Here is a 21,786-nt window from a genome sequence, read left to right on the forward strand (position 1 = left end):
CTAAAGGAATACATGCATCGACAATTACACAAGTCAACGTCGTCACTGACTCTTTTTTTGCAATTTCCTTTGCAGACTTGTTTGTCTGGTTCCCCACTTCGATTTTATTATAAGTGTAAATTCGTCACTATTCTACATCTGTTGGATCAACTGTTATAACGTTCATATGAGGAGAAGATGTTCTGAATAAGTTGTAGAAAGATCAATGCAACCGTTTATTAGCCCATTCTTCTATTAAAGACTCATAAAGCTTAAATGCTGGAAATCTTGCGAAAAGTATGAATTTGCTCACCTTGAAACGTTTTGCATCTAATCATTTAGCACGGTGAAAGCGATGTTGTTCCATTTAGGGTTTTTTCTCTGAAATTACAGGCGCGTTCTATTTTGTGTATTTTATATATGACATTTCATGAGCTATTAATGCATGTACTTTCTTCTGACAACCGCTCTAACATACTGTTGAGTTAATTCTTCCGGTTAATCAATCACAGGGAACCCAAGAAAGATTTGTTCATTAATTCAAGACAAATTGTTTTATGGGACTTTTTTTTTACCTCTTTTAGTGGAACTCTATGAATATTCTTTCCTAGTTATTTGAGGGAATAGTTATTACATCTCTCAAGTTCTTTTGAAGAGTTGTTCAATGGGAGAAAAGTGGTGCTCCTTTCCTCATTTACTCGTTTCGTTCCGCAAAAAGAAGCGAAAGAAACTAAAGACCACATCAAGCAATAAATCATTTGTTGAAATAGCTATTATTATACTTTGTAACTAATAGATCCTTTCGAAAACCAGAAATGTCACCAAAGAATCACATAAAACACCACAGCAACACCTAATTCGGCTATACTCTGCTACTGAAACATAGGTGGTGGAATTCGTGAATATTAAACAGGGGTGTCAGCGTGAGAGAGGAGAATTAGTGGAAGTGAGTATTGAGTCAACGCCACTCGCTGCTGCTGTCATCGGCTCGTCGTATTCCGTGCCGCTAACTGTCATCTAATTGGCTGTTGTTCCATCGCACACATACACATAAACGTAGCGGAGGCAAAAGAAACGAGGAATTGTTCGATACATTTGAGGAAACAGCACATTCGGCTTGAAATTCGTCATCTTGGATTGACAGCTCCTCAAACAAAGGTCGTGCCTCCCCTGCAGTGTCTTATCTTCGGAGCGAATTCTTCCGCGACTATCTTTGGAAGTGTTCGCCGTACTCAGTACTTACTAATGCTACATGACTACCAATTTTTGGCAGTTTCTCGATCGAATCCGATTTCCGAAGTATGAGTGGGATGAAGATGATGACTGTTACAGTCACGATGAAGATAATAGAAGATGTTGGGTAGGCTTGTTCTTTTTTTGTCTTTCATTCAAGTCTCCTCCGACTCAGGATTGAGCTTTATTTGGATAGAGTGCAGATGGGGTCCCACGGTTGTAATTAATTCGTTTATAGGCAGATCTGAATGAATTGCAAACGTGGTATAGTAGAATGCAGGCATATATTGTGTTTTTGCCATTTTCGAGCAAATTCACATAACAACTGATGTGAGGAAGAGGTAAAAAGCTAAAGATAATTTTACATTGTAGTTAGATTTTCTTCGATGAGTGATAAGGGATAAATTTTCATAAGATTACCTTAATATAAATGTCAGAGCTGCGGAGCAGTCTTATTCATGGACTCCGAGAGTCGATGCCATTTTCTATGACAAATAGTCTTCAAACCAATAATTTGAATGCGTCTTAGCCATTCCGTTTCTTTTATGTGCCCAATAAAATGGTAGGTTTTGTTTACTCCAGAAAAACCACTTCTTTGATTATTCCGGGAAAAAACTGTTTCTTGTGACTCTAAAAACTGCATGGATCTAAGGGAAGTGAAGTATGTGAAATATTCCTAGTATAGCGCACATTGTTTAGAAGTTGCAGAAAATATATTCATACCAGTCGCACAATTTGTTTCTTTATGGCTTTGTAACATTGCTTCCGCGACATTTCTAATGGTGATTCGATTAGAAGCGATTGGTTCGGGGGAAGCTCATTCTTTTGGAACTGGCTGCTATTATTTTTAATCACCTCAACTTTTGTTTCGAAAAAAAGTTGGGGCTTTATGAGCTCAGAAGTTGTGTTCTATCTAAGTAGTTCACACTTTTGCTAAGATCATCTCTTGTTTTTTTTTATTCTAATTTATATAAACTAAGTTATTCTTTTTTGTCATATTCATGTGTACAGCTAGGTGTCTGATGATGGGGGTTACTCAAAAATATCGGCTTTTGCTGTGGTAAATTTGATAGGTGACAACCGCTTGCAAACATGGCATGGAGGATTATATTAAATCGGGGTTAAATTATGTTCGCCCTGTCGATGAACTCTTTTTTGAGCAGTTCTGAAGCTGGCAAACAACTAAACTTCACAAGCGGACGTTCATTTGTGGCAATTATTATTTATTAATTGCAGGAAATCCCAGTAGACTCTTTTACGTTCATTTTTCTCTGTGAAAAACCTGAGTTTGATTTGTGTTCAGATTCGCTCTTTAGAAGGGACAAGTAATACTTCCTCAAAAAAAAAAAAAAGATAAAAGAGGCATGCACAAAACAAATTCTTCTCTGGGTTCTAAAAAAAAGAGATATTTATCTTTAATTCATAACATGACTTATTTAGCTTTGATACTTTCTGGTTTATAATTTGCCCAAGCATAGCTGCTTGCTACAAGTGCTGTGTACGTATTTGCGTTATCTCTAGAAGTGCTTCTTTACGCCTTTGTTATCATGTAAGAACGTCTTAGTGCCTTCATTCTTCTTTTGTTATTATTTCTTCATCTATTTTCGATTTAGTGAGTGTCACATGAGAATCTGGATTTTTTACGAGTCTGACTACAACGATAGAAATCCCTCTCTGCTGCATTGAACTAAAGGTGCATTCATTATAGTAAACACTCACATCACTCCATTATAGAGTTTGAAGCTTAGTTCTCTAATTTTGTCTACCGCCTACTTAGTTAACCTATTCTTTGGTAATACACAGGTACATGTGTGCGAGTTCTTCCAAACAAACAAAAGATAAGAGCTAATCTAAAGTGAAGTGTGGGTGTTTGGACACGTTTGTTGCGTCACTGTCGTTGTAATATCTTTAAAACGCTGCGTCTTTTAGTGTTCAATGTTGTAAGAAAAAGTAGACAGATTTACAAGTGGATTAGTCATCGACCAACATTGTAATCACTGTTCGGTTAAAATACAGGAATAACGATTAATTCATATACTTTGCAGTTTGCATTTTGTTGATCTTAAAGGCATTCATTTCTTTCTAATTGCCGTAAAAAACGGTCCGGAAGATGCGGCGCGTGCACAGGGCTGGCGCGCTCCAATCGAACTCCTTGTAAAAATTACCGCGTCGGAGCGCCCGAAGCCGTATCTTCGGGGCGCTTTTACGGCAATTAGGAAGAAATAGACGGGCTCATATTTCTCTCCATAATCTAATCTATAATCGCGTATACGAATACTCCACCTGAAATTCTCACATTCGTGGGGTGATGCCCAAAAGTTGAGTTAAACTTTTCTTTGGAGAATGGTTGTCGGATTACATGCATAGTTATTTCAAAACTGCATGGAGCACGGACAGTCGCGTAAGCGGCTGCGCTCGAACCGGCGCGGTGGAGCGTAGCGTTTGGGGTCGTGTAAAGATCCTCGCTATCGCCACCCATCTCTGCAGTTCTCCATGTTCCCACTTCAATTCCAACCACTTTCTCCACCGCACCGCTTCGAGCGCAGCTACTTGCCCAACTGTCCGTGCTTCGTGTTGTTTTGACTCAACTGTAGCACATCAGTTTTGGTAGGAATTGTTTGAAAAAAGCAAATGAAGTATTCTATAGATGGAACAGAAAAATACTTTGGTTACTAATTCGGGAGCGCGGTCAGAGAACAAAGAAGGAAGGCCGGACAACGTGGTCTGGGAGTTTTTCACACTCTTCTTACTAAGGTCTATTCAAAAAATCACCGTCTCTGTAGCGTGCCATGTGTTCTTACGACCCTACTGTAGTTGTCTGCGTGGCAGCACACCCTCGCACACCCTGGGTTCGAAGAATACCACTATCAGGATCATACTGTTATATTCAATAATCCAAATCCTTTAAAAACAATACTGCTGCGCAGATCGCAGCCATCATATCGCTCAAGGAAGTATAGTAGGGTCAGAAGGACATGAAGCAAGGTTAGCAGGCATAGTTGGGAAAGCGGCAGCACTCGAAGCGTCGCGCTGGAGAAAGCGGTTGGAATCGAGGTGAGACCATCGCCGACCACAGCGAGAAATTTTCCGAGCAAAAGTCCACCAGGTCAAAGATCTTAACCGTTACGTTCCACCGCACCGGTTTGAGCGCAACCGCTTACGCAATTACGTCGCGCTTCTTGTCGTCTTGACCTTGCTATTAAACTTTTTGACGCTACCACAACACCAAGGTCAAAGGTAGTAGTCTATACAGTTCATCTGCGAAAGTTGGATCAAGTTGAATTTTTGGCTGGATTTAGAGAAAAAAAAAACTTTTGTAGACGCTGTTTCCCATATATTGGCAACGATCGAGGTGGGGCATCGGTAACTTCACACGGACTGCAGCAGTAGATTTAGAGAGGGTCCAACCTCCACTCCAACTGCGTGCAGCCGCCTACCCAACTGGTCTGAGCTACAGACCCGATTACAGCGCTTTGTTTTCTTTTTGAAGAAGAAATCGCAGAACAACATTTTCTAAAATTATTCATTATATGTGTTAACTTAATAATCTAAACACTACCTTTCCAAGATAAGACACGAAAATAGCGTTTGGAAGCGATAGACTTCAAAGGACGTCGACTTTCTTTCCCGAATGTTGAACAAAAACAGTCAGATCCATTCATTTTGTTGCGCTCTTATTCTTACTGTGTATTTGGTTCTGAAGAAATCAAAGAGAACTGAATATTGTGTATTTCGAGGTCAGGAACGAATTTGTACTGCTGGTTTCCTTGTTGACATTTCCCGGGTGTCATTATGTATCAAGCTAGTAATTTTTTTTCTTCAAGTGTAGTACAATACACCTGTTTCTCCGTTGCATTCCGCGTCTGACACGTGTTTGTATGTGATGGCACGTGAAAAACGAAGAAACAGTAGTCTAGAGGACATTTCCATGAATACAGTCGGGTCAAAACGACATGATGCACAGTGTAGTTGCGCTCCAAGCGGTGAGTTGGAGCTAGCGGTTGGGATCGAAGTGAGACCCAAGGCGAACTGTTGCGGTGAGTGGGGCTAAGAAGGGTCCTTCCTCGATCTTAACCGCTACGTTCCATTGTACCGCTCCGAACGCAATTGCCTACGCAATTGCACTGAGTTTCAGGTCTTTTTGATCTACTATATATGAAGATAGACGAAATATAACCTTTTCTTGGTTTGTGCTAAATAAAAATTGACTTATGAACAGCGGACGCTGGTAGAAATCTTTTTAAGGAAATTACTACTAGGTATTTTGTTAAAAATATAGAGTAGTTGCAACTCATAGATGTGGAGGAAGCAACTGCACCAAAACCTGATGGAACCTAGATCACTATATTAGGAAAGAGTGTTACTGTACTACTTGGTGCAGATCTTATCTTTCGCATTTCGATCCTTCACTTAGATTTTGTTATTTGATGATCCTTAGGCTGCTTACAGAAATGCACAAGCACTGACAAAAGCCATAGCCAATTGATGAATATGGAGTGAACTTTGTGGCATGACAACAATCACAAAGGGACGAGATTACAGCTGCAAATAGATAACGTAATGAATGACAACGGGGCAGGAAGTTATGGGACAGAGCAACCTTTCTGCCGTTTCATACTTGATTGTTTATAGGCTGCCAGTGCGCTGCTCCCTTTTTTCGCACCAACGAAGTTTCTCGTTTATGCGAGAGTTTTGCAAGCGTTGTTAGAACTTTGCGAGCAATAGGAACGAGTACTACAACCTTTTAGTGCTTTGACGATTGCGTCGAATTCGTTAAAGTTGACTGGAGGTCGCTCTACTCCTAACTTTCTGTCTCATGGTCCTTCTTTACTATACGTCCGGGCGGCTGCAAACTCGTCCGTTTTCGGTTTCGGCTTTTCACGCTGAAATATCGCAGCGCTCAGTTTATAGTCTTCGTTTGGTAGTTCGCAAGTGAGCACGAAATGCAAAGCTTCGGCTACTCTGCGGATAGCCTTGCTTTTCCTATATTTGAAGATGATTTTTGAATTGTCTGCATATGAGTTTGGTCCTATCAATTCTTAGTTGTTTCTGCTGTAAATATTGGGCTAATGAAGTGCAGAGGATTATCCCTTTGCCTCAAGGTGTCCTCTAACACACATCTTGATGAGTCATCAGTAATAGGCGATCGTGGAAGAGTCACGCTTGTTCGCTGATTTGGTGCATCATCTGCGACGTAAGTTACTGCATCCTTACTCATTGGAGAGGAATGCTGGAAAAGAAACATTTTTTTTATTATTGGTCACATGAATATTTGGTTCTGGATTACGTTCCGAACATTTTTTTGTTCTAGCGCATTTGAACGATATTTTTATCGGTGTTTTTCGTGCTTTCGTTTTCGAATTTTTGTCCCAAAAATCATCCCTTGTTCTGTACTTTATTTTTCTTCAATCTGAGTCAGATAGTGAACAAGAGATGTTGTTTGCATCAAAAACAATACCATATGGGAGATATGTGTGTAACCGTGCCGAGGTGCAACGATGGTATGCTAGAATTAGTAACTTATGAGAAGGAATCTGTTCGTTTTTGTCCATCATTCTTTATTTTTATTTACATTATGCTAGTTCTGTTCCGGAAAATCTGGAAATAGGAGAAAACCCAACTGAAAGCTTCGTAGTAGAGAATTTAACGTGATGACGTTGAGGGAGTATTTATTATTGGAGCGCGTTTACCTATCGAACACTTAACACATAACTTGAATATGATTCCAAGTAGTTCCTGTCAAATTTCATTCTGGAATTGTCTAGTTATAAAAACAATGATATAATTCGTATATTTGTCAGGATACCTGTGAGGAAAGTGAGACGTTAGTGAGTAGTTGAAAGAAAGGAGAACTTTTGAATTTCTAATCATCTCAATGAGAATTCTTACAGTTGCTTTGCAATAGTGTGTCCGTCTCGGAAAGAAAATAAGATAAATTCGATCCGTTCCCCAGGCACACAAGTTGCAGTCTTCATTTTCTGTCAAAAGTGCGGGTTTTGATGTTTGCCATCTTATTTTTGCACTATGGTGCCGTTCTAGATTGTTTTCTGAATGAAAAACATATTTTCTTCAGAGAAGTTCCGTGTTGATGTTTATATTTTTGGAGGATTAAAATTGCACTTTTGCTCAGATCGTTTTTACGAAAACGTTGTAAGTTAGGCAGTACTTGCCATGTGTTTTTTTCAAAAATTGGAGCATGAAACGGACTGAATATGAATTTCGATTTTACGGAGTTTAGTCGTGGTGGTATGCCAGCGCTTGCAGTGTACATGTGAGAGTGTTTTCAGGAGGCGGCGTTCTTCGATTTAGCGTGTGTGCGTGGCGTATTGAAATGTGCCGTTTTCGTCCAGCGAAACGCGAGTCGGCGCTTTTTTACGCTCTTCAGCCGTTGCTCCACTTTTATTCTATTAATCCTGTTGATAATTGAACATTACGTTATTGTTACTTCATTTGTCTTCAATTCTTCAACTAATGTGGTGAAAGAAATTGAAATTATGGAGTTAAATGAGATTTTTTTATGCACAAACAAGCCGTCAATGTCGAAATGCCCGCTTCGCATCCGTCCCGCGGCTTTGCTTATCTAGCCGTTCTGATTTCTAGACGAGCGACGGATGGCCTAAGCAGACCTGATTTCCACCTAATGACGTAATAGGCGACTTGTGCAGCTCGTTGTGGAAGTGAGTGAGTGAGGAGGCGTCGCTAGAATCGATGTGTGCTTTCTCGGTCGGGAGGAGGTTGGACTATTTCTCACCATTTCGTCTACTCCGGCTTGTAGCAATATGTGGAGCTAGTCTGAATCGAGTAGGCGAGCTTCAGCTCAGGACAGATTCAGCTTAACTCAGCTCTATTCAGATTGAAAAAGTGCGACAACGTTAGAGAAGTGGGCGGTGACGCATTTGCTGCCTGAGTGATCTCGTTTTGACGCTAGAGGGCGGCGTTTTGTCATCAGCGAATAGCACCAACATTGAATGCGTGACTGAGCCGGCAACATCAACTGTGCTGTTAGCTTATTCATTTGACGAAATCACACCTCTTTTATGCCCCGCCCCACCTACACTGCAACGAACGCACTCCCAATGACTGTTTGACGAGAAACTGCGAACATTTCTAACTGTATTCGTGATTTTACTGTATTCTTATTGTTCAATACAATGCCTACTCAGTTCACATGTCCGTGGTGTGCTGGCGATCACCAGTCGACCTCGACCAGTAGTCGTGACGAGCCACGATCTCCTGCCACAGCGACCACAAGCGGCTGGAATTGGAACGTCTTCGACTGGCGACAAATTTGTTGTCTAGCCGGCTGGCGTGAAGTGAAACGAAGCGCTGAGATGAACGGATTGTGCTGTTGTACACCATGCAAACCGAGGTTGGTTCAGTTATATAACAAATTTATGTTTTAAGATCATTTTTCTACGCAAGCTTATATGGATGTAGTTAATGTCTTGCATTTTCTTTCGCTTTCTGCTTTTTGCAGCTGGTTTTGAAGAGAATCAACCTGTTTTCTCCATCCTGTTCATTTTTTGTTGCTTCCGACTTCCTACTTGGCGATTTCCTTCCGAGTTGAGGATAACGTTTCATAAGATTTGGGGCTTTGGTAAATAAGCAAAGCAACTTGCACTTTGAAAGATAAGAAATTTAATAGTTGCATCTCCGCTACTATTGAGATACTTTCGGGGATTTACGTCGTTTCTTCCCGAAGATTTATTGATTTTACTGCTATTTTCATTCGCATCATTTTATATCCTTTCTTCTATCATGGGTATTTGACTATCCGTTTTTACTCATGATGCCCCTTTAAGAATATTATTCGTGGCAAGATATCGCTTATTTATGTGTTCTTTCAGTAATACATTTCACATTATGTGGAGTCAAACCTTCGTTCTTATGTATTTGATGACTATTTCGTAACTCTTCGGCTTATTTGACATGTTTTAAGGGCCTCATGGCGTAGGCGTTTTGTTGTTGGATAATTGAGCAAATATAACGGACGTTTTTACACAATCTCTGGAAGATTGTACAGGCCCACTGCATCCCATTACTTGCGAGAAAAAAAAAACCCGGAGGCTGTTTCTGTTTTTGAAATAACTCTGTTTATTTGATAACATGATGTTAATATAGTTTTGTTTGTGTTGACAATAGCAATTATCACAAAAATACCATACCTGTGCTATGGTAAGTGTCAGCTGATTCCTTAAGCTCTTGTTTCTTTTCTTTTTGTAATAAGCTTGAAATTCTGTATTTGGGAGGGATTGCTCTTTTTCCAGTTGCTATTCTTTTTGTCTTTCGAGTAAATAATCAGCTGGTTTTGTTCTATCTCTTAGACATTTCAATGTTCTTTGAAGTAGTGCAGTAATCCTGCTACATGGATATTGCTGGGAAAACTGGCCGAGTATTTAAAGTTCTCGGAGGAGAAATAAGTCAGGCCTAGAAAATCAGATAGAACGTTGGTTCTTCTTTTATAGTGGTACACATGTGAACACTTGAGCAATGGCAGCTGGGATTCTTTTTTATAGGAGTAATTTTGAACTTTATGGGCCATAATATTGAAAGTGCAATAAAAATCCAACAAATGAAAAATCGCCCCATGGCAGTAAAAAAAAAGTTGCCAGCTGGGAGGAGTAATGAGTGAACATTAGCAGGGAATTGGGGGCATTGAGAAAGTGATTTAAAAAAGGTGAGTTTGTTGACTTTTCTTTTTCACATTTTCTTAGATGGGAAATTAGCGTTTTAAAGAAGGCGTTTATCAATTACTAGAATTCCAATGGAATTGTTCTAGTACATCTTAAACCTCGAAGCAAAGGAATATTCTTTTGTAATATGAGCATCAGCACTTGGACAAGCATCAAGGGTTATACCATCTTTTTTGTATTGCGCTGAGGCTCGGTGTGAAATTTCAGACCTACTCCTTTTTCTTTTCTTTCTATATATTTTTCTTCTTCATTCTCTCTTCGGACACAGACCAAATGAAAATTCCTCATGCTTTTTGAGTAATTCATAACAATTCTCTTAATGGAGGATTTCAAAACGTTCAAAACGTTAGATGTGCACGCTCCCAATTTTTATTACGGAAACGTCGATGTTTGTTTCGTCCCTGCTCATTCATGTATCCGTCTGCAAAAACTCTCCTCGATTACGTATCTGCACTGATAGGCTTTTCGTAAACTTAATTACTCTCAACACGAATACGTGTCGTTTGACACTATCACGGAATAAGGATGACAACAGGTAACATTCTGGAACATTCAGGTTCTTCTGTTGAGAGCGTCCATTACAGCATTGCATTTTTTTTGTTGTATTTTTATAACCTTGCTCCATATCCACATCTCTAGCATCAAATGCTCGAATTGTACAAGTTTCGACTGAATTTGGCAGCTAACCAGAGTGCTATATTTGTGTATCCGTTCGATTTTGGGACATCATTAGCTGCTGCATTCTGGATACTGTTTCCTTTTTTAAGAAACTGCATGAAAGGAGTCTAAAGAGGCTTCTAAAGGTGTGCTCGTAGTATCATGCTCGTGCTCGTGTCATCAGGTGCCTCAGAAGCTATATATATATATATATATATATATATATATATATATATATATATATATATATATATATATATATATATATATATATATATATATATATATATATATATATATATATAATATATATATATGTATATATATATGCTACAGAAGACATTTTTCAACAGCTTGCTTTCGGCTTCAGCTTGACATGGCAGTAAAAAATTGTTGAAAGCCCATGTGGATAAAGCCATTTACTAATCCTAAGACTGCTTGGATTTTCTCCTTCAAAAATACTACCTTCAATTCATTTGTAATTTCTATGGCATGAATTTTATGTTTTGGATGCAGTTGAGAAAATTAAATGGTGACGAAGAAGGTTTTTTTAAGTTTCGTACCTTCTCAAAAAGTGGGTGTTTATGAGAAAATGGCACGAAGAAAGCGGTTGATGTACTCCAACATGATCTAATTTCCTTGCAGTTTTGCACGATATAGTCTTAGTTTATAGTTGGCTGTTTTATTCTTGAGAGAAGAAAACAGACGTGTTCCCATAAGTGTTAGCGAAACAACATTTTTCCCCTGAGAAAACTTCGTCAATCGAAAACTAGTCTTCTCGCAAACAATTCGTTTGATTAGAGTGTTCCCGGAATAAAATGTGAGACTAACATTTGTGGGAAATAACGTTCCGACACGTTCTCATAGTGGGGACATTTTCTTCGCCGAAAACATGAGGGAGAGGAAAAGACCGCTTGGTGGCTATAATTGATTGTGAATTATTGCGCATGCGTGGACCTTTTGTATTCATCTTTAGTTGAGCTTTTTTTTTTTGAAATCTCAAATATTTTGAATATTACTTCGTTTTTATGGGTACATTTCTGTTACCGCTCAAAACTCCTAACGGGATTTCTGTTTGTTGTTCCTGTTGAAATTCAGTCGATTTTTATGTTTAAACAAACTTCCCGTGAATATAGAACCCAGTTTAAATTGAAACCAGCCGTGAGCGAAAAAAAAAGTAGCACATGGAAATGTATGTATGCGATTTCCAAAATCTGTTGTCGAAAACATTCTTAACATCTCTTTTTGACGTTTCGAGATTATGAAACTCTACGGATGTTGATTCACTGATGAAACTGAAAGTTCTATCGAATCATTAGGATCTGTTGACGGTAAACATGTAATAATCAGCTGTTTTTGTTGTTGTTGCTACTGTTGTAGTGTGGTACCTTCGTTTTTAAATTGAATATTGCTCAGTACAGTCTACTTCCTTTCTTATTGTTCCAGTTGTGAACGTTTTGAAGGGCGGCTGTAGCGCAGTTGGTAAGGGGTTTTCTGTGATTGTTTGTTTTTTGTCATCCAATGTTTCGAAACCGCCCTAGCGGGAACCAAGCCTTTCATCTGTCGGGGTATCTGGGTTGAATAAATAAGTACCAAACTTGTCTGGAAGGATAAAAACACCGACTTGAACATCGGCTGGCTCCTCGAGTCATTGTGTAAGCCAGACACGCGTTTCTAAACCTCAAACGATTCTGAATTGAAGAGAATGCGTTGGCGCATACTAAGCGGATTGATTAACGCCAAACACTTTATCCTTTACTTTATCCTTTGTGAACGTTTCAAATAGAATGACGGTGGAACTGGTTTATTCAATAAATTTTTGCGGTCGTTTCGTACTACATTACGAATAGCACCTAAAATTGTTTGCGATTATCTCAGGAATCAATATGCACTGCAGACAGTCCCTTAAAGTGCAATGCGTAGTTCACTGAATAGAAGACGATTTTGAACGAAGTGCAGAAAAAAAGTTCGGCGGAAAAGGTGGTAAATATCTCGGAGATTTAGATTTCTAAGATAGCTTTCACGAAAAAAAAAACTGCTGTTGAAAATTTGCACACTCTGATTTGTTCATGTGTTTGGGAACATGTCGGAATTTCGTTTTCTATCGAGAGACATATTTCTTGTTTATTGCGTAAGCATCATACTCTTCAATCATTGGTTTGAGTTCGAAACCATCGTTGATACAGCAAAAATAAACAGTACATTTTTTTTTTTGAAGAAGATTACCTTTATATTGCTATTCCTGTTCTATCGATGTTGCAGATATCGTCGTCTGGTGGATTCAATCTACCCACGGGCAATCACCGATGGCCTCATCTCATCGAATATGCAAAAACTTATATTCTATGCAATTTCTCATCCGGAGAAACTGGAGCGAATAGGAGAATACTTGGTGCTACGAATGAGTAGAGATCTTGGTCGATTACGATATGTACAGGTTAAGGTGAGGTTTGTTTGTTGTTATCGATTTGTGACGCACAACTGAAAAAGCGACAGAAACCTTCAGATTGCTGTGGAAGCAATGGATCAGCTGTTACAGTCTTGCCATAGTTCTCCAAGTTTACCACAATTTAGCGAGAATCACCTGAAAATGGTTCAGAAACTGCTGGAATCGAACACCCCAAAAATGGAGGTTGGTGTAATCACCTTAGCGAATTTCTTCATAATAATTCATTTATTTTCTTCTATTTCTTTTTTGTTTTGCCATTTTATTGCTTACCGTATTCTTGTTCAATAGTTTATCATGTTTATGTTCTACTACTTGCTTCACATTTTTTTTTGTCGAGAAACGTTTTAAAAATAGTAGTAATAATAATAGTAATCAATAAGGATACGTAATATGGATAATGAGTGTGAGTTTTCAATTAAATTTAGGTAGTCTTCGAATTTATGCGTATTCCTGTGTTGTAGCAGAAATATTATAAATACCTGCCCACTCCTTCCCCACTTTTTCGTGAAAATCTTGGATTTGACTGCACATCTTGTGCATTGTGTGGTCACCGTATGTATCAGCTGGTTGTCCGCCGTGGATGTAAATATTGCGTTGATTTTGCATATTCCTGGAAGCTAGACATGTGTCGATAGTCTGGTTGGATTCAATAGCATTGGTCGGAGTTCGTCAGACTTTTTTGCAGTTGATTTCTCGAAAAAAAAAAGTTTTCAAGTTGGTGTGCGAATTCGAAAACAAAGAAACCTTTTGGTTCATTGACAGTTTTTTCCATTTCTAACGCATGAGACATGTACAACAATTTTTACACTTCTCACACGCTATATATGCACAAAAATGCATTGTCGTCAAAAAGTTAATAGTATTCTTCCCATCACGAATTCCTACTTTTGACGTCTTTATGTTTTGGCGGGGAACGCGGCGTATTCCGCAAAGAGGTTAAAGGCAGCAGAGCGAACCAACTTTATTTTCTAGTCTTTCTGCAGTTATTTCCTGCAAAAGCACATTTTTCTAATTCTTGAGCAATTAGGTTTTCTGAACTCGACATTAGTCAATTTTACGATTGCGTCTAAAAAAAGGTAATTTCAATATTGCTTTTCTCAAATCATTCGAGTACAAATTTCAACTCAAACTTAGCCAGAAATACTGAACATGTCGGACGCATTGCATCGATTTTCCTATTTTTTCAAACATAATCTTGAAATGAATACTCCTATCGAGTTCCTCTAAAGCCTGCGGGTAGGATATTTCAACTTCATGTAATTGAAAGAGAATTAGCCATGAAAAGAACAATCGTGCGAACAAACAAACAAACAAACAAACAAACAAAAACCAATAAAACACATCAGGAAATAATCGCACAGAAGATGTCACTTTTACTATCCTTTTTCCAGCAATTAGCGACTAACTCGTTTGTCACCTTCTCAAATATCGAGGAGAGCAGCCCCTCCTACCACCGCCAGTACGACTTCTTCATCTCGAAGTTCTCGCAAATGTGTCATGCAAGCAATGGCGAAGATGCGCGGAAGATCCGAAGTGCTGGTCTTAAGGGCCTTCGAGGTGAGAAATTACACTTTCTATACGAGTGGTTCTTGTTTTTTTTTTACGTTTCAATATGCGGCTGCCGTGACATGGCGGGGATTGCGTGGTGAGATTGCATGAAATATTGAACGTGTCTTTCTCGAGCTTGCAAGAAGATGATAACGAGCTCCTTACATCTGTCGTGTACATAGTCATAATAATGGAATTGCTGACGTCAACCCTTTAATGGATTTTTTGAAGGCGTAGTATGGAAATCCGTAACCGACGATCTGCATCCGAATATTTGGGAAAAACAACATATGGACAAGATTGTGCCGTCAATCCTATTCAATCTTCAAGAAGCAGGTAGTGTATTTTCGCACGAATGTTCCTTCTTAAGATATTTTTGCTCATTTTTTGTTGGTCGTTTTGGGTTATCTTTCAGTTTTATGTGTCCTTTTCTCGATCTCGCTTCTTTTTCGACTTTTTTATGTATGAGTTCTTTTTGGACAGAATCGAATTATTAGCTGTTTTGTAGATCAAACTGAAGAACCGGTGAAATCGAACATGCTCTTCGATGGTCCATTCACAGATGATCCTAACCGCGAAGAAAGCCCGCGCACGTTATCGGACCGTTGTCTGCGTGAGCTCATGGGAAAGGTGACCCTGTTGTTTGATCTTTTTGGCTACCTTTACCTTGTATTTCTAATTATTGTTCTGTAAATTAAATACTTTTATCTCCTTATTCTAAACTACGAAGTGTTATTTTTGAGACAATTTTGAGATTATACTTGAGAAGAGCTTTTGTTCCAATTTCTTCCCCCCAGGTGTTTTAGAAGTTCTTCAAAGTTTGAAAAAGCCTTAGGAAGGCTATGGGAAGTAAAAAGGCAATCAATGTATCCAGCTTGGTGAATTCTGAATATTTTGGAAATTCTCTCGGGTGTACTTGAAAGTTTATTACCGAACTATTTTGACATGACACTTCTATTTCTGTGGAGTGTATTGGCTGGGATGGCTCATGTTCATTAGCTGTAAAACACTTCTTAACAATGCTACAACAGATAGGCACCAAGTGAACGTTGGTGCTCGTTTTAATTAGTTTTAATCGTTTTTGAACCTGTCCTGGAACATTTCCACTTCCTGGAAACCAATATCTGAACATATGTTGGTTTTTAGGCCTCATTTGGTTCATTACGTGCGGTTATGGAGCCAGTACTAAAACACATGGATTTACATGCGCACTGGAAACCGCCGCCAACCTTCGCCATACACGTTTTCAGAGCAATTATCTACAGTATCCAGAGCCAAAACAGTTATTTTGTTATTCAAGTAAGTAACTTTTTGCACTTGGTCAGCTGGAATTGTGATCGTTTCAAATATTATCGTCAGAAGTACAAAAGAGCTTGTAATCTTGACAAACATGTTTTTGGGAAGGTGCGGATTTTCCTTTTGGAAAATGGCATCGTTACCATCATTTATGATTAAATTATGTGGAAAACGAAAAAAAAACAAGGATTACATTTCTGTCTTTTTTCTTCGTGCTTTGCCTGACTGATTTTTTTTTCAATAAAGCTACTTTGTGTTAGTGTATAGTTATTTATGGATATGCATAGAATCTTTTGGAATAATCAGTAAATCGTCGAGTTGCCCATAGAACACCTCCAGTTTTTTTTTTTTTTGGATTCTTTTTTTTTGCATTTGACGCGGCGTAGTTAGAGGTATTAGCTACAAAGGAGTCACATTTAAGTGTCATAAGTATATGAATTCATCGGTGGTGGTTGCAGAATTTCCCTCGGGAACGGAATTAGCCGAAATGGTGATGGCCTAGCAGCGCTGAAAAATTGGGCGTGTTTGAATAAAACTGAAACAGGAGTTAAATATCGGAGAATAAGAACTTTAAGAACTTAAAGGTAGCGATTGTATGAAGGGACTAAAAATAAGTAATACGCTACTTTTTGTTCAATCTACGAAGGTTTTCTTAAGTTATTTAAGAAGTTTTTAATCGAAGAAAATGAGCATTCAACCTCTGAATCCTTTTTGCAATTTCTGATATGTAGTGAAAATCATAAGCAAATTTTTAATTCAAAAACGTATTCCTTTCCAATTGCTAATGTTTTGGGTGGTTGCAGATTTTCATCTTAAGTGTTTCCGTCAAAGTTAGTTGCCATTGAAGTGTGCCGCAGTGATAGATTTAGTTCTGGCTTTATGTCAACAGTTTTGTTTGATTTTTGAAGGAAAAAAAATGCAGGCGAAGCACTTCATGGACAAATCACTGTATTCATTGTGGATTATGTGTCGGCAAATGAAGGAATGAAATGTTTTTCAAAAACATGATGTGTTAAGGAGTTGATCAACCACCTGGATTCAATGAGTACTGCTGATGCTGCAATAAGAATAGGAATAGCAACCGTTTTGTCGAATATCGTATCCATTGCTGGTACAAGTATAGGTAAGCCCTCCACAAAACATTATTCTAGCTTCCTCGAGTTTCATCTCAACAATACAATTTCTGCTAATAGGTTTATTATTGAGTTCTGGTTTGTTTTTTTGTTTTCTGCTGTTTTTATAGATTTAATATTTGTTTTCAAATTGCTCATAAACTATTCTCAACTGAAATCAATGTGAAGTCTTTTTCTGGAGAAGCAAGTCGCCCTTATAGTGTGGTGAAATCTTATCATTCTGAGACTTCCGGAGCATTTATCCTCTCATCAATAATTCGCCAAAAACTCTCCGCCCTTTTCTGGAAGCAATTCCTCAATACTGCCAATTATGTACAACTTTTGCAGGTCCGCTACTGTTGTCAATTTTCAACTCGCTGCTGAAACATTTAAGGACTTCCGTGGATTTCGAGCGATCTGAGAAGTGTAAGGATTCGGAAGCGGAAAAGATGTACCAGGAAGCGTTGATAAATGCAATGGGAGATTTTGCAAATGCGTTGCCGGATTATCAAAAGGTGAGGATAGATGAGCGCTCCTTTTTAATGATTAAACTGAGATTTTGTTCTCAACAACGCGATGTTAGGGCACCTTAGTTGCGAGAGTTGCAAGTGGTCGAAAACGAAAAATGATGGCTCTTTGCAGAGAGAATCTTTTCTGCGTCGAGTTTTGTGCAGAGCAACACACCTTATTCATGGAACTATGTACTTTTTGAAATGTGACAGGACGAATGAGTTTTCGAAGTCGTCGACATCTATGGACTGTTGTTAAGAATTTTTCTGTAGAAGAAACAGTATAGTTGAGAACGTGGAAATGTCCTAACATCGTGAAAGGAACTTCTTGGAAAAGGTTTTTTCCGACACCGATTTAAAAAAAAAACCGTTTCGGTGGTAAACAAGTTATGAGTATTGGTGTCTGAGCTGGTTATTAGTGAAAACAAGATTAAGTAATGTGTTTGATGGAAAGTTTATTTAGTTATTTTCACCCACCAATTTGTTGGGAGACTTCGAGGTGGTTTTCACCTCCAAAAAACCTTCAAAAATGTTTTCTATTATTTTAATGGAATTAAAATAATAAAAACAAGTTACGGATGCTCCTGGTTACTATACAACCATTTTGACCATTCTGAACAGCTAGTGGACAAATTTAAGGCCTCTAAAGTTAATCCGCGAATTCACGCCCCCTGCAAGAACCTAGTTTTGGTGTATTGTTCTTCTCTTACTCTTGAATGTATCAAATTAACTAAGGTTTCTATGAACTTCGCTAATTTCAGGTGGAAATGATGATGTTCACAGTTGGAAACATTCCAAACCTGGATGAGAAACGTGTAAAACAAGGAGATGAGTTCTTACAGCATGTGTTAGTGAAGACTTTGTTGAAGGTGAGCTGCTTCGGATAAATTAATTTGTGTAAAACCTGTAATTCGCTTTTGATAAAATCCGTCACTCTCCATTTTTCATTCTATTTCTTGTACTTTGCGTTTTATGTTAATTTATGCGAAAGATTAGGTATTCTTGTTGCAATTCTGCGGGAAGTGAGTTGCGAATAAAGATGTTCAGCTAAGCTGGAAATCTCCGAAGTACATGAGTTTTTTTATTTCCTTTTGTGAACACTAATTAGAAAAGTATGTGGTATGCTCGCAGGTGTTTGAAATTGAGGTTTCTTTTCGCATAATTGCTAGTAGTTTAGTTATTTTTGCGCTTTTGCATCACAGTTTCTTGCTTCCTTTTTCCTTTTTTTTTCTGAGGTTCTCTATACTGTTGTATCTTAGCAAATGAGCTAAGCAGATACGTCACATTTCATTCGATGCATTCGGAGCACATTATTAGCTTTCATTTAAAAAAAGGAATACGTAAGAGACGTTTCGCAGTGTCGTAGAAACTTATATATTTCAGCATCTGAAAATTTCATAACATTTTTTTTGTGGATACATGCAAAAAAAAAATTGGAGTAGTACTACCTGGTACGTTATTAGGACAACTTCCGATTTTTTTTTCACGATTTTTCACCCTTTTTGTTCCCATCTCCAGGACCCACACGGATGGGGTGGGATTCATTCTAATGTATTTTAGCAACGTAGAAGTAGCAATTAGTGGACATGCAATTCTATGACAACATGGGGAAATGAAAATGTTCAATGATATCTACTACGATAATCTTTGATTTGTCGAATTTTGTATGGGAAACAATGTCGATATGTTCAAATAACAACTACAATTAATTGACTCCTTGTAGTTTTTGTAAGTTTTGAATTCAACAAGGCACCGAATCGCACGTTCTAAAAAAGATTAATTTTGTTATCTTGAGTTAGAGCTGATCATCAGATACTATTGATCATGGTGTACTTCTGGTTCAGGTGGCCACCAAGTACCGTACTGCCTACCTGGCCACGGTATTCACAGACTCATTTCTTCATACTCTGATCCAGCTAGCTCTTGTCAACGATCCGCAAGTACGTCTAGGAACACAGCAAATCTTTCATACGTTGCTGGATAGGTGAGTATATTTGCCGAGTTTATTGTTACAACTGGAAAAATTGTTCGCAACGTTTCTTTCCGGACCTAGAATGTTCTTCGCTCGTGTTTTTTGATGATGTTTTAATCTAAAAAAAAGAACAATACTGAAGTGTGCAGTCTCATCCCGTTTTTCCAGGCATGACAACCTATCACACTTGTCCCACCTACCATACGTTCTCGATGTGTCAGATGTTCAGCTGACTGTTGAAAAGTGTTCTCGAGCTGATCAAATGTTTATGCGTAAACACATCCACGATATGACGCATATGCTTTATCGGTTGGTCATTTCTAAAGCTAAGAGTTTGTTGTTTTCTTTCCAGTGGAATTTATGAATAAATTCATTCCTCTTTTTTAGAGCAGTGATATTGGTTGCCGATAATTCGAGCATGCAGCAGCATATGGATGCTATACAATGCACGATGAGTTTGCTATGTATAGAAGTCGGATTTGATGAGGTACGCTTGGGTTTACCTCACCTAATTTCTCCACGCCAGTTCTTCTAGTGCCATGGGTTGTTTTTCGAAGATTTCGGAATAATTTCTGATTTTCCTACTTCGTACTAAACTTCAAGAACCTCAAACTGTGTACTAGGAAGTGCATTACATTTCGTTGTTTCTTCCATATAAATCCTAGTGAAAGTGTATGCATTTTTGGAATAATTTCACTAACTCTGTAATCTATCCGTACAACTGAGCACAATTTTTTTCGACCCCCTTTTTTGTTTTATGTAAGCTTCTTTCAAGTAAGGTTGAATCCATCTGTTCAGACTCTAATCGAGCTTTTCCGTTTGGCATTCGCTCTACAATCGTTGGCTCTCGACTCCTCCTATCCATTTAGTCCTGACAAAAGGATTGCTCTTCATAATTTGGTCGCTAAATATATGAATCTTGCTGCTCAACTGATGGCAAATCCATCACTTTGCCAGCATGTGCAACAGGTGCAAACATTTGTTCACTCTTTTTTCTAAATCTAAAGTTTTAGAGCTCTTTTAAAATTCCTTATATTGTTTGGTTTGGTTTTCTATTTTTTCTTAGGCTTGATCTTCTCGTTTCTTCTATATCCATTTAAGAAAATCCTTAGATTGAGATAGTTTTCAAAATAATCGAGAATCACGACAATTTTTCAGAAGTGTTTTTGATCTTCTCTTGCATTTTTTGTCAGTAGCCTTTTTTAGGTGGTTGCGTGCCGCGCTCAACGTGGCCCTCTTGGCCTTAATCTTCTTCAGGACGAACAAGACCAAGTTAAAATTATTGGAGAAAGCACAGAGGAAGTGGAACGAGTAGAACTAGACGCTCTAGCAGAAACCGATGGAATGTTGTTCGATAGAAACGATGTGGCAGATTGTCTTAAGGTTTGCCTTTATTCCTAATGGTACTTTTTTTTACAAGCATTCAACTGAATGATCTAGGCTGCTGGCAAAGATGTTGCACGGTTATCTCAACCGTTTACCATAAGTGCTAGTAAGTCAGCCGATCAAACTGAGACTGATGAGGCCGATGGACGAACCTCTCCAGCGTTGCCGATGGGTTAGTGAGTTTATCATTTGGTAGTTGATTAACTGCTGAAGCAAATTTAAATTTTAAATGACTTTTATCGTTTTTTACGGTATGTCCGCCTTTTCAGCCGGTATTGACGATGTCTCAGTGGACTTATCAGTCGACTGGACTCCCCCAGGCAGCACTCGCCAAAGCCGTCGAAACACAGTGTTTTCCACATCTGTTTCTAATCTGAGTAAGTTTACATTTATAAGATTCGCATAGATTCCGTGCACTGCTCTGAAGTTGCAGGAATGAACGGAAGTGGTTTACCATTGAGCGTTGCTGCTTTGAAACAGTACGCTAATTCACCTCCTGACATTGCTGAAGAGGAGAGAAAGGAAAGGGTGAGGATTTCAAAGCAGTTTTTTGTTTTTTTTTTCTTCCAGCGATTTCTCTTTCTGAGTTTGTTTGGTTTTTCACATAAAGGTGCTTTATTAGGATGTATAACTATGGTAGTCATCATTTTTTTTTGTGAAATTTGTACGAATCTGATACTGTTCTCTCGTTAGATATTCAAAAGATCAAAAACTACATGGTTTTTAGATGTACACTGAACAAGTCGTGAACACATTGCGGAATCGTCCATTCGAAGAGCAAGCGGACGAGTCGTTCGCTCGTCACGAACAGGGCGATCTATCTCGAACAGTATCACGTCTTTTGGCCCGAAATGCCGAGTCTGTACGCATGGCGAATATTGGACGTCCGGCGAAGCCGAAAAATATCTTCGAGATGAATCTGCCGTCAGCATTTGCATATTAGTGCAATTAC

At 38.5% G+C, this 21,786-nt stretch overlaps 1 protein-coding gene across 3 annotated transcripts; it reads left to right on the forward strand.

Moving 5' to 3' along the window:
• Window positions 1-1,231: 1,231 nt before the first annotated feature.
• RB195_017024 (uncharacterized protein) lies at window positions 1,232-21,777 on the forward strand (the record flags this gene model as incomplete). 3 transcript variants are annotated; one of them, XM_064183825.1, is made up of 20 exons in its annotated part: window positions 1,232-1,339; window positions 8,376-8,581; window positions 12,825-13,005; window positions 13,069-13,194; window positions 14,403-14,568; window positions 14,791-14,895; window positions 15,068-15,189; window positions 15,706-15,858; window positions 16,873-16,978; window positions 17,316-17,482; window positions 18,238-18,345; window positions 19,321-19,460; window positions 19,617-19,757; window positions 19,836-19,935; window positions 20,247-20,417; window positions 20,655-20,831; window positions 20,889-21,006; window positions 21,104-21,211; window positions 21,268-21,362; window positions 21,562-21,777. In XM_064183825.1, the coding sequence occupies 20 exons, from the start codon at window positions 1,232-1,234 to the stop codon at window positions 21,775-21,777; spliced, it is 2,814 nt and encodes a 937-aa protein (XP_064039704.1). The 3 variants fall into 3 exon arrangements, with proteins under 3 accessions (XP_064039704.1, XP_064039705.1, XP_064039706.1); XM_064183824.1 differs by lacking the exon at window positions 1,232-1,339 and adding an exon at window positions 7,921-8,013; XM_064183823.1 differs by lacking the exons at window positions 8,376-8,581; window positions 12,825-13,005; window positions 13,069-13,194; ... (14 more) ...; window positions 21,268-21,362; window positions 21,562-21,777 and adding exons at window positions 1,451-1,476; window positions 2,653-2,761; window positions 2,826-2,828.
• Between the last annotated feature and the right edge of the window lie 9 nt (window positions 21,778-21,786).

This window comes from Necator americanus, chromosome II, assembly GCF_031761385.1.
Source record: "Necator americanus strain Aroian chromosome II, whole genome shotgun sequence".
Lineage (NCBI taxonomy): Eukaryota > Metazoa > Nematoda > Chromadorea > Rhabditida > Ancylostomatidae > Necator > Necator americanus.